The sequence below is a fragment of the Cervus canadensis genome, chromosome 9 (assembly GCF_019320065.1).
Source record: "Cervus canadensis isolate Bull #8, Minnesota chromosome 9, ASM1932006v1, whole genome shotgun sequence".
Lineage (NCBI taxonomy): Eukaryota > Metazoa > Chordata > Mammalia > Artiodactyla > Cervidae > Cervus > Cervus canadensis.
The window spans coordinates 2,306,243-2,319,026 of record NC_057394.1 but is presented as its reverse complement, the minus strand read 5'-3'; the positions used below and the strand labels follow the sequence as shown (position 1 = coordinate 2,319,026).

The 12,784-nt window shown below is 56.1% G+C and overlaps 1 protein-coding gene across 1 annotated transcript in view; it reads right to left on the bottom strand.

The window, feature by feature from the left end:
- The window catches only part of COL4A1 (collagen type IV alpha 1 chain), a 133,387-nt gene that overhangs the window by 21,714 nt on the left and 98,889 nt on the right, over positions 1 to 12,784 (bottom strand). The window contains exons 25-36 of the mRNA XM_043478325.1: positions 8,229 to 8,420; positions 7,497 to 7,665; positions 5,032 to 5,124; positions 4,841 to 4,945; positions 4,180 to 4,277; positions 3,518 to 3,668; positions 3,200 to 3,313; positions 2,206 to 2,373; positions 2,001 to 2,090; positions 1,040 to 1,192; positions 791 to 889; positions 590 to 679 (exon numbers count right to left, since the gene is read on the bottom strand). Coding sequence (XP_043334260.1) covers positions 590 to 679; positions 791 to 889; positions 1,040 to 1,192; positions 2,001 to 2,090; positions 2,206 to 2,373; positions 3,200 to 3,313; positions 3,518 to 3,668; positions 4,180 to 4,277; positions 4,841 to 4,945; positions 5,032 to 5,124; positions 7,497 to 7,665; positions 8,229 to 8,420 — 1,522 coding nt within the window. The remainder of the gene's footprint in view (positions 1 to 589; positions 680 to 790; positions 890 to 1,039; positions 1,193 to 2,000; positions 2,091 to 2,205; positions 2,374 to 3,199; positions 3,314 to 3,517; positions 3,669 to 4,179; positions 4,278 to 4,840; positions 4,946 to 5,031; positions 5,125 to 7,496; positions 7,666 to 8,228; positions 8,421 to 12,784) is intronic.

Here is a 12,784-nt window from a genome sequence, read left to right as displayed (position 1 = left end):
GTGACAGTGCACCCCGCAGAGGCCTGGGGAGGAGCCGTGAGACAGGCCTGCTGGCCTGTCTTGTGGCTCCAGGAGATTCTGAGACGCCTTGGCACCCAGACCGTCCGCGCCCCTCGGCTCTCAGCTTTCTGTCTCCTGCCTCCTCTGTACTAGTTGTCACTGCAGCAAATGCCGATGGCAAAGCGTGGAAGCCGGCTCAGCACCGGGGCAGAGGGCCCAGAAGAGTCTTCTGAGCTAATGTTGGGAGAGCAGGAGCCTCTGGTGCTGAGAAAACTGAGTGGAGAATTAATCACCGTTTCGATGGATCCAAATAGACACACCTGGAGAAAGTCCCCAGCCTACCACCCATGTCCATCTTGTTAGATTGGGAGGGCTTTTGTCTGTTTTTTTTAAGCCAGGGACATAGGGTCAGCCAAATGCCCGCCCTCCCTAGACAAGAAGTCTCACATGAAGATGTGAGTTTGTGTAAAAGACACGTCTCCCTGGATTACGCCCTCAGGCAGTGGGCCTCACCCAAGCCTCGCCCCAGCAGCCCGACAGGTGCCACAGGCGCATCTGGAAGAAGCCCCCTTTCCTAAGCCCCACGTACCTGGTAGGCCCATTCCACCAGTGGATCCTTTGGGGCCAGGAAGTCCCGGAGCGCCTGGGATCCCGCTCACACCGGGATCACCTTTAGGTCCTGGGATCATAAAGACAAAAACCCAACAGGTCAACAGCCACGAAGAGCACCAGGTAACACCTCCCGGCACGAGCCCCCGCCGTGCAGGCAACCTCGGACTTCCCACCGTACCTGGCTGCCCGGGGTGTCCTGCCTGACCATCCTTTCCAGGCACGCCTGGCGTTCCCGGGTCTCCCCGGGATCCTTTATCACCGGTCGGACCAGTTTGTCCTGTGCAACACAGGAAAAAAAAAATAATAACGATGCAAGTCTACTTAAAGCAAGTCGAAGAAACACAGGTGGGTCAGTCATCACGCAGGAAGAACTGAGTAGCTCATCTGACCCCCTCCCCACTCCGCAGGTGAACCTCCTCCAAGATACCTTTCTCGCCTTGGTCTCCCTTCTCGCCCTTCATGCTGCCCATGTCCACCTTATCCATGGAGCCTGGCTTGCCAGGGAGCCCCACGTCGCCTTTGTCACCCTTGAAGCCAGGGTCTCCCCTGGGTCCCGAAGAGCCAGGGAAGCCGTGGTCCCCTGCAGAAAGAGAGGGGGCACCGAGTGACTTGTGGCCAAGGGCCCCGGGCAGTGACAAGCGCGCGGTTCTTTCTGGCCAGTAGACCCAACCAACGAAAAATAAAGAACAAACAGCCTCTCCAAAAACGGCACTCAAGGACCAGTGTCCACATTACCCAGAAGAAGGTGATACCAGGCAAACGAACAATAAAGCCATTTCTAGAATTCATTACTTGCTAATACTTCCAACAGATGAGACTTCAGCTCTTAATTTAAACAAATGACATTTTTCTCTCCTTCCTAAATCCCCTCATGACTCCAGTTTATAGTGGTCCCTCAACTCTACATGAAGTAACGGAAGGGGAACTCTCCCACTCAACCACACAAATCACCACTTTTATGTCTAAGGTTCAAAGTCAATTTTTTTTTGTTTAAAAAAACAAAACAGAACATTATTTTGGACCAAATGTCATGATACGAAATAAAACTTAAGACTTGTAAACTTGCTCTCTTTGCTACTTTGACTCTAAGGGCTCAGTTCCTTTAACCTTGCATGATTGAAGATTCCACCATTTCTAAAAAAAACTCAACGGTGCCAACAAACAATACCCCAAAACCTGTCTTCTCCCTGACTTTTTGGTGGGGCACATTCCGTAACCCCCACGAACCATGGGTTACACAAGGGGGACTTCTGGACCCTTTACTTGACCTTGTCCTTTCCCAGGTTTCTTGGGATGAACTACAACCTACAACGATTAGAGAATTTCCCACAAGGCACTGGGGCCCAGACATATATAACACAAGCTCTTCTGTAGTCACCGCTCCTTACCTTTGGCACCCGGCAATCCTGGCACGCCTGCTGGTCCTGGCGAGCCGGGCTGCCCCGGGGTCCCCATGACGCCCATCTCTCCCTTGGGACCTGTGGCCGGACAGAAGGACCGTGAACGTTGGTGGCAGAGGCCGAACGAGGGTCGTGAACTAGAGCCGGGAGGCACCTCCCCAGGCCCACGTGGGTGGAGCTCAGAGTCACTCACCTGGAAAGCCGGGCTGGCCGGGGGTGCCCTGCTGTCCAGGAAGGCCAGGCAGCCCCGACTGCCCCGTCAGGCCGGGGAGCCCCTGGGACCCTTTGTCTCCTTTGGGGCCCGGCATGTCCAGGCCTGGGAAGCCGGGGAAGCCTTTCTCTCCTTTCACTCCGGGGGGGCCTGAGACGGGGAAGAGAAGGGGTATTGGCAGGACTGGCGGGGTGTCCGGCACTGCCCTGGAGCCCGTGCGCCCGTGACTTTCTGCAGAAGGCGTGTGGCTGTGGCCATGTCAGGGTGGGGGGCGTGGAGCTACTCCCCCTCCTCAGACGGTGGTGTGTGGGGCCGCCGCTGGGCACGCACTGTCCCAAGACAAAGCCCCCCTGCCCGCAGGGCATCGGCAGCAGGCCCCTCCACGGCCCCTCCGCGGCGGGGAGACTCAGCCCAGCGTCCCCCGTGTGGCTCTCCCTGGCTGTCCTGTGCCACCCACCACCCCTGTCTCACTTGACGATGGTTATAAAGGCAGAGGCAGCTTCCAGACACGGACTCCTGTGTGTTACCCATGACTCACTACCCCTCCTGTGGAAGGATCAAACAGAGGCGCCGATCCTCCTGAATTAAATAAAAAAGGTACTGAATGTACAATAAAGGGGAAGTGTCTTTGGCACATAAACCAAGTTCAGAGAGAGGAAGAGAATGGCATCCGTGACTTTGTGTGTGTATGTGTGTGAGTCGCTCAGTCCTATCCAACTCTTTGCGACCCCGTGGACTAAAGCCCACCAGGCTCCTCTGTCCATGGAATTATCCAGGCAAGAATACTGGAGTGGGGCTGCCTTATCGCTTCTCCAGGGGATCTTCCTGACCCAGGGATCAAACTTAGGTCTCTGGCTTTATAGACGGATTCTTTACCATCTGAGCCATCACACCTGTATCCACAGAAGAACTGACTCCCCTTTGAGCCACAGATTGTGAGTTAGGGAAGGGGCATTCTGGAAGAACGCAGTATCACCTGATGACCCTGGGGGTCCCTGTCCTCCGGGGGGGCCCATTGCTCCAGGGGGGCCGATTCCGGGGACTCCCGGAGCTCCTTTGGGGCCTTGCAATCCAGGAGGTCCCGGGTCACCTGGATGGGGAAGAAACAGTGACCACATCACACAGGGACACGGCCATGTCAGGAGCACCACCCATCACCCCAGTTGCCGGGACACCGCCCAGGGCTGTCATCATTACTTCCACAAACATTTACTGGGACCTAGCAGGGGCTCTGAGCCCACACAATAAGCAGACCCCTTCCCTGCCACTAGCTGGATGTGCCTGTAGACGTTACCTCTGAGCCCCTGGAGGCCGGGGGGGCCGATGGCGCCGTGCTCTCCAGGAACTCCCGGTCCTCCGACGTTTCCCTTCTCCCCAGGGGTGCCGGGGATGCCCGGTATCCCAGGCAGGCCTTTAAGTCCCGGCAGACCGATTCCAGGCTCGCCCTGGAGACCCGAAGCACAGAGAAGCCGGTGACCCTCCAAGCCGAGGGTCGTGGGCTGTCAGACCTGGGCATGCACTCGGGGGAGCTCTTTTGCTGTCTGTGGCTCGGGCCACGGAGGAGGCTCCTAAGGACCCCGCAGTGCTCAGGGCAGTCCCCGTCACGACGAATGACTGGACCCAAGTGTCCATGTGACGGAAGCTGAGAGAGGCTGCCGCCCACCCTCCCAGGGGCTTCAGGTTGCTTTCCTCCTCCACTCCCGACAGGACACGCGTTGCACATGGAGACCCAGGACGCACACGGGCAACAGCACAGATGCGAGGCGAGAACAAACGACTCCTCCGCAAGGACGCAGGGCTGTGTGCTGCCCCGTGTCGCTGGGTATTTCCCGGCTGATGCTATGTCACATAAAACGTGCTGCCCCAACACACCCCGTGAGACTAGCAGCCTACGATTGATGTGCCCAGTTCATCAGAGCGATGCGGACAGCAGTCTGGGGAATGCTCGATACGCACCTTCTGGCCAGGTGGACCGGGGTTGCCAGGTAAGCCGTTGAAGCCTTGGCGACCCGGATTCCCAGGAGGTCCAGCGTCTCCAGGTAAACCATCAACGCCTGTTTGGAAGAGTGAAAAAAAAATTGTCAATGTAAAATACTATTCCCGACATCCTCCACTTCTTTAATCTGCTCAGATGAACCTGAACAGACTTGAGGGGGTCAACAAGGAAGATGAGACCACGCTGGCCCTGGTGGGGGGCGGCTGGGGGCAGGGACCACTCACAGCGCCGGCTGCCCCCCTCCGCTTTCTCCCTCTCTCCTGCCCCTCTGTTCCTTTCTTTCTTTGTAAACTTTTTTTTCTATCTGCTCCCTGCAAACACACCACACCAGTATCTGCAGACTGGGAATGGCAATTTAGACTCTGGGGACTCCGAGTGAGGTCAGGGGCATCCCCTTTGCCTGATTAGAAAACCAGCCCGGATCTCCCAGTGCAGACCTGCATTTTTAAAAAAGAAATCTTTGGGCCACACCACACAATACGCGGGAGCCTAGTTCCCCGCCCAGGGATTGAACCCGTGCCTCTTGCATTGACCGAGTGGAGTCTTCGCCACTGGACCTCCAGGGAAGTCCCCAAACAGGCACGTGAACAAGACCCCTCGTGAGGCCCCACCAGGGCTCACCTTTGGGGCCGGGAGGCCCTGGAAATCCAATCCCAGGCTGGCCGATGGCGCCCTTCTCTCCCGGGAGGCCCGGCCTTCCGGGACTTCCAGGAAAACCTCGGTCACCTGCGGCGGGAGAGGCCGGCGGTCAGAGGAGAACACGAGCGCTTTCCCACGGGCCCCAGGTTGACCAGCGAGAACCCTAAGGGTACCTTGTGGCCCCTGGAAGCCGGGGGACCCGGGAAGTCCTTCTGCTCCAGGGGGGCCGGGCAGGGGCACGACTTTTCCTGCCTCTCCCTTGGGACCTGGAGGAAGAGAAGAGACGCTCAGCGTGAGGGCCGCAGGCTCGCATCCGGGAGAGCGGCTCCGTCCACACACCTCCCTCCCTTCCTTCCACCGAAGCATCTCTCACAGAGACCGACCGCCTCCTCTCCACAAACGTCCAGACTGACCCGGATGTTCCGTCAACACAGGCATCCCTTACATGTCCAAAACAAGAGTCACGAAAAGCTGAAAACTCAGACGCAGAAAGCAAGGCGACCCCGGGTCACTATCTGTCCAAGTCAGGACACCCTGGCCGGCCCCTCTGAGCGTCTCAAGACGGGACTGGCTCTCAGATGCTCTGAGGCCCGTCCGCTGGAAGTCATCTTCAGGACCTGCTCCGCGGGTGACGTGAGCCAGGTTATCGCCAGCAGCCCAGAAAAGCCCCTTTCCCTCTCCAAGCTGGGAGGGGCAGGCCCAGCCCCTGGGCGCCCGTGCCTGCAAGGACCACTGGGTGTCAGGATTGAGCTGTGTCAGGGAAGGACCACAGGCCTCATCTCACTGAATCATTGCGTACCTTAAAGAATTCAGGTTAACGAGGGCCTCCCGAGGGCGGCCAGCACTCTCGTTAGCTGCAGACTGTGGGAAACGCCGGGGCCTGACCCCAGCACATCTCTGCTATCAGCTCCAGGCCTGGGAATGAGGCTTTTATGATCCTCAGAGCAAACACAGCTCTGGCCGATCAGAGCAGCTGGGTCTCTAATCCCAGGGCTGCCAGGGTCTGGAGTGGCCCAGGGAGCTTCCAGAATGTGGCCACTGCCAGCTTTCCCACCTTCGGGAACCTTCTCCTCAGCCTCTCAAGACCTATCCGTGTGTGCCCCACGGGCTTTTCTGATGATGGTGGTTTCTGGCCGAGAGAAAAAGCTGATTCCTGTTTACACTCTGCAAGTGTTCAGGCTCTAGGGGCACACAGAACACTTGAGATGGTACTCCGGGAATCAGGAGCAGGAGGGCCCCTTCTCCAAGACCGAGGGGCTTCCCAAGCCAAGCCCAGGACTTCCTGCCCCATCGGAGTCATAAAAGAGTCATTTCTCGGATCCCTGCTAAACAGCGAACTAGTCAGTCCTAACTTAAGACCAAGTAACCAGTGATCACCCAGCAATGACAGCAGTAATAACCGACACAGCAAGACGCGTTTGCACGTCCATCAAAGGCTGCTGGCATTTCCTGGGGCGCCGAGCTGATGACTCTACACCGTGCCTTCACAGGAGATGACGGCTCGCAGTGGGGGCCGAGACTCGTGGAACTCGCGGCTGGACACCGGCTCGGGACAGTGGGCAATTGTGTGAGGGCCCGATGAACGGCAGCTCTTCTCGGAAACCCTGGCCGTCCACTGCTGAGTCGCTGTGCTCCCCGAGGTTCCCTGCTCACAGCACTGAAGCCACCCCCGGCCACCTCTCACTCACTTCTCCCACTTGTAAAACGTCCCAGTAATGCACATGTCCTCTGTCCTCCGTGTCCAGGTCACTCCTGACCTCTTCTTTTCTAAGTGTTGCAGGCAACCATGTCAGTGCTCCCTTCCTTCTGTGTTGTTGCTCAGTCACTCAGGCGTGTCTGACTCTCTGCGACCCCGTGGACTGTAGCACGCCAGGCTTCCCTGTCCTTCATCATCTCCTGGAGTTTGCCCAGACTCACGTCCATCACACTGGTGATGCCATCCAACCATCCCATCCTCTGTCGTCCCCTTCTCCTCCCGCCTTCAATCTTTCCCAGCATCAGGTCTTTTCCAGTGAGTCAGCTCTTCGCATCAGGTGGCCAAAGGACCGGAGCTGCAGCTTCAGCATCGGTCCTTCCAGTGGATCACAGTCCGGTCACTGGGCAGCTGCTGTGTGCGGGGCCTGGGGCGCCCCCTTCCCTGCAGTCCCCGATGATGAACCCATACGTGGCCAGGGATACACAGAAGCCAAAACGGGCCGCTCATCGGGGGAAAAGGAGAGCACGGGCCTATGCTGTTTTAATATCCACATAAAGGGCTGGTTTTCACCGGTACGTACGGCATGGGTGTGCTGCATGCTAAGTCACTCCCTCATCTCTGACTCTTTGTGACCCCCTGGACTGGAACCTGCAAGGCTCCTCTGTCCATGGGGTTCTCCAGGGACGAATACTGGAGAGGGCTGCCATGCATGGCATACTTATCTATAAGGAAATCACCTTAAATTCAACTTCTTGCATCCAGACGCTACACACACCCCCTGGCCCAGCTCATAGGAAGGGATGAAGCATGGGAATGCTAAGGAAGGACTTGCCCAGGCCACAGTCCAGCTCCTGGCGGGACTGAAACCAGACCCACACCCGCACATGACTGAGCCCAGGCTTCTGGTGCTTTGGGGCGGCACCCGAGGACCTCGGGCCTCACCTGGCTGGCCTGGGGCCCCGGGGTTTCCTGGGAAGCCCATCTGTCCTTTGTCACCAATGGGGCCAATCGGGCCGAAGCCTGGAGGCCCCGGAGGGCCGATGTCGCCACGGCTCCCGGGGAATCCGACACCTCCTGGGGGGCCACGCTCCCCTTTCAATCCTACTGAACCCTGGAGTGAGAAAGAGAGCATTATCAGCAGACATACCAGTGCTCCAACCCAGCGCACATTTCCCAGCATCCGCGGTAAATGAGTGACCAGGCTCTAACATGGCTGGGCTACTTATTCACCTCGACCCGTCAGCAAAGGTCAACCTGCAGTTAATCAACGAAACCAGCATTCTTCCATCTCAGCAGAGAAATCGCCCTGCCTGCCTCCCCCCAGGCCAGGGCACACTCCACAGAGGAAAGCATTGATCTCTGGAATCCTCTCTGATAGGGTGACGTGAGTGCCATTAGCTTTAAACTTCATCTCCCATCCAGCAGGTGGGCGCCTTTTCAGCTCCCCCAGACCCATCAGAAGACAGTGACCCCCTCATCATCTCGTTGTTCAAGGCAAGGTCCTCAGCTCCTGGGTTTACAGACCACAGCTTCCTCAGGGGACAAGAGACAAATCTGTCCATGACAATGACCGCCCCCCCCCACCAGTGGACACAGGCAGTTATGATACCAACGACTCGTTTATCTATGTATCCATCCGTCAAGCACTCGTTCAGAGTCTGGGAATCCACCTACCGGGGAGCCTTTGGGGCCGGGCAGACCCGGGTGGCCGTCTCTTCCGGGGGAGCCCGCTCTGCCTGGCATGCCGGGCTGGCCTGGGAAGCCGGGGTCTCCTTTGTCGCCCTTGAGCCGGATGTCGAAGTAGATCTCACCGGGTTCCCCCTTGGCTCCCGGCTGGCCCATGAGCCCCGGCGAGCCTTGCGGACCCTGCAAGAACAAAACCTCATGATGCCCCCAGCAGAGACGCTCGTCCGGAGAGCAAAGCAGAGCCAGCGAGGGGTCAGGACGCCCGGGAAAGTGGGAACGGGTGTAGTTTCCTTGTTGCCTGTCTGGGAGCCAGCCAGCAGCTCTGTGACCAAGCCCTGAGCTGAGCTCCCTGCCGCGTGGCCCTGAAAAAGCCTTTGCTAGGATCGCCGGCGGGGACACAGAACAGCAGCTGTCCCCAGCCCGTGGGCCAGGCCCCGGTGCCTTTCGTCCTTTCACAACCGCTCACATTGCCCAGAACAGGTTAGCTCTGCCTGGCCGGGGCTGGATTGCGACCCCTGGGCCCAGGAGCCGGAGCCGGAGCTGGGAGCAGCCACGTTCTCCAAGTCTGGCCAGCGCTGAAGGCACACAGCTTCCCTTCCACGCCCACGGCCCTAATTCCGGAAGAGATGAGAAGGTGCAGGGCACCTGGGCAGAGGAGACACCCAGGGCGAGCACCCGGCCAGCTCTGTAACCGTGATGCTAAGCCGTCAACAGAACAGGAGTGAGTTTCCCAAGAGACTATCGCTCAACTCCTGGAACGCGGGATCCTCAAAGGATGCCCACACCCCTAGAAGGCGCTTCCTCCAGCCTCCGAGCGGAGGGAAGAGCCAGGACTTCCAACGACCGTCTCAGTGAGCTGCTCTCTGAGAGGAGTCCCTGCTCACTAGGCAGGATTCACCTGGTTTGAGCCCCTTTCTGTAAACTCCCTTTGAAATGGTTTTCAGATGTCTGTGAACCACACGCGTGCACACACACACACGCATGCACACACTTCTGTCTATGTGTAACCTGTGCTCCTCAATGGAGGGAGCCGGGGGGGCAGAGACACCCAAATCCACACAAACTTTAGACTCCATCACGGCTCCCATTCCCCACATGCCTGCGAGGCATCCCGTTCTGGGACAGCCCTGACCCTTAACCTGACTCCGCAGGGAAACAGCAGGAACGGCCGCTTGGCAGATGAGGAGCGAATATTCAGAGAAGGATTCGTCCAGGACTGCACGCCAGAAAGGGCTGATTTCCCGCCGCAGAGCCTGTCCTGGATACCCACCACACCCCGTGGGCCCCGGGGAGTTGGGTGTTACTAGGAAGGCCCGCCTCGGGCACAGACACGGGGGCTCGGCTCGGAGGGGTCCGGGGGCTGGCGCGCTCGGGAGGCATTGCCGTGGGGCTGACACGTGTCTGCTCATCTGGCCTCCGAGGAGTCAGAACGGTGCCGGCTAAGTTGTGGGGCGGCTGCTCCATCCAGGCGGGCAGTTACACCCTCTCAGAGATGCGGCCAAAGCCAGCCAGGGCTCTTCCGGAAGTCGAGAGGGGGGGCAACAAGGCTGCACAGCCCACTACTATTTAAAAACCTAACATTGAACCTCAGTTCCTTAATCCCACAGCCACACTTCAAGGACTCAGTAGCCACCACCGGCCAGGGGTGCCCACACTGGACAGTGCTGACCAAGGACGGTCTATCCTGGCAGAAAGCGCCGCTGGACAGACACCGCTGGTCGGAGCTGGCCCTGGGCTGGAAGGGCCCCTGGGAGCCGAGCACGCTTTGCTCAGCCCTCCTGGGGGATCAGGGAAGATGCTCAGCCTACATGTGCTGGTCCCCGCAGGGGCCACACAGTATTTCCACCAGCCACCCGCTGGGAAGGTCAGCAGGGGTCAGGGAAAAGTCATTACTTGGTTGAAAGCTGCTGTGGTATTTTGTAGCTTTTTTCTCTCCGAGTTAATATTAGCTGCCATGCATCGTTCAGTTCAGTGCAGTTCAGTCACTCAGTTGTGTCCGACTCTTTGCGACCCCATGGACTGCAGCACGCCAGGCCTCCCTGTCCATCAGCAACTCTGGGAGCCTACACAAACTCATGTCCATTGAGTCGGTGAGGACGCCCGGCTAAACTCAGAAACCTCTTCAGACAGACCAAGGAGCTCTGTCCCCATGTTACCACGAGGCACCCTGGGGTCCTCCCTGCTCCCAGGGACGTTCACTGTCTGCTCATCTCTCCACTAGCTTTCAGGGCTTTGGGGGCAAGACCAAGGCTTCCTGTCTTGTCTCCATGTGTCTGTCTCCAAGAGGGAGATGCTGGAGGAAGGACATGCTGAACCAGAGACATCCGTCAATAAAAAATAAATGCCAGGGTAAGGAATGACAACCAGTGCTGCTGCTGCTAAGCCACGTCAGTCGTGTCCGACTCTGTGTGACCCCGTAGACGGCAGCCCACCAGGCTTCCATCCCTGGGATTTTCCAGACAAGAACACTGGAGTGGGTTGCCATTTCCTTCTCCAACCAGTGCAGACCTTCTCAAAACAGAAGCACCCTCCCATGTTATGTTATGTCGATGATTCACAGCTTAGAAATACAGTGCTTTCTAAGACTATGAGCACAGGGTGGGAAAAATACAATTTTTTTTTTCCCATACCGATGACCTTGTCAGGCATTAAGGGAGAAATCCAGGGTTTCTTTGAAAAGTGACATTTACAACCCAAGGACATCTCATGTAGTTTCTCTGCCACAGACCTTCTTAATCCTACACGATTTAAAGGTCTTTTGATTCTTATCCCCTAAGATAAATACTGAAGAATCAAATGCTGCCTTGGCAGTTCACATCGGCTGCACCAACTGGAGATCTGACGCCTTGCGCAGTCTTCTTCCAAAAAGTGGGCCGCCGTGGGAAAATTCAGGAGACGTTCCATCCGACCAATGCGGGTCATTCCCAGTGACCCCGGACCTGCTGGGGGCTGGGCGTCAGCATCTCAGCGTGGACCCTGCTCCCCAAAATCAAGCTCTCGGCCTTCAGAGGCCATGTCACAGAAACGCTACCCGAGTCAAGTGCGGGACCAGAGGGTTTTCACTAGAATCTACTTTCCAGTTTCCTCTCCTGGTCTGCAGAGCCTCCTTCAGCCTCCAGCCAAATTCAAAATAAGGGGACCACATTTCTGAGCTCGTTTAACCATGGAGCTGTGACACGGCGTCTAACAAAAGGAAAGCCATTATCGCCTCAAGTTATTTACCCACAGAACAGTTTTTAGAAGCGCTTTCCTTCTACACCAAGAAAGGAGCTCTGACGGACAAGGTACCGGGATTTGCCTTTTTGCTATACATTTTCTGCATTTTTTCTTTATCATGACTTCTCCTCAACCATCCCTCTTCATTTTTTTTCTCATTTTTACTGGGTCTGGGGCTGGATCTAGGGGCGGGTGTCTGAACTAGGTTCCAGGCAGACTTGAAGCAGGAAGTCTTTATTCCAGAAAGGCCAAGGAGATAAAGACCATGTCCAGACTCTGTCTGTGGCCTTCAAAGTGGTTCCGACTTTGATCCCCACCACAGTCAGCATTCCCAGCTTTGTGAACTTACAACTTATTTAGAAATATTTTAAACAATTGCAACTTCTAACTCAGCTCCCCAGGCACCGGGGAAGTTCTGGAGAGCAGAGGCCCACGATCTGACTTCAAAAGGAGAAAACCATTGAATTCCAGCTGTTTCATTCCTATTTCAACTCACTCTTGGCCTGGCCCACTCTTATAGAACCTTCCAGAAATATCTTTTTAAACTACAAATGTAATTTGTGCACCAAAAAAAGAATAATGCTAAAGATTTGATGTTCAATTTAGCACAAAAGAGAAATGAAAAGAAAAAAGGAATGAAAGAAATTGGAGAAGCTGGTTAATGCTTACTGAACTTAGAAGAACAAAGACGATATGAGAACAAAGTCCAAAGGTCTAAAAGCTTTAGCAGTGAAGCTGATTACATGCACAAAAGTCACGTCCTTCAATATTTAAGATCATTAGTATAATTTCCTATTCAATGACTCCTTTTAAAACAAAGTAGAAAGGTTAAGAAACTGATATTCTGTTTAAACTGAAAGGCTTCACATCTGGGATTGAGATATTGCCTTTTACAGGTCTGAAAAAGCATCTTTATAATAGAAGCTGGTGATAGGAATTTTCAAAATCTATGTCTGTAATAATGAGAATAAAGGAACAGCTCAGATTTCTAGAGGAAAGAAGGTCAGCTTGCCTCCATCCCCATGGAAACCACTGCTGCTGAACTACTCACTGAGGAGTTCTGGGTTATCTGGTGCAGGAGGGATGGTCATGCAGGAAGACAGTGGCTCAGCAGCCCAGCTTCTGCAGTGACCCTCGGTGGCACCATCGGCTGCGAGAGCTCCCAGAGGCCCCGTGGGAAAGTGCCCCCCAGCGCTGAGCTGCCCCTGGACACAGGTTATCCTGACCAGGTGAGAAGACCCGCAAGTTGGGATGAGGGTTCTGGACTCACTGCTTCAGCCCATGCCCAGCTCAGTCAGTCAGGGAGGACAAGGGGAGTCATTCTAATT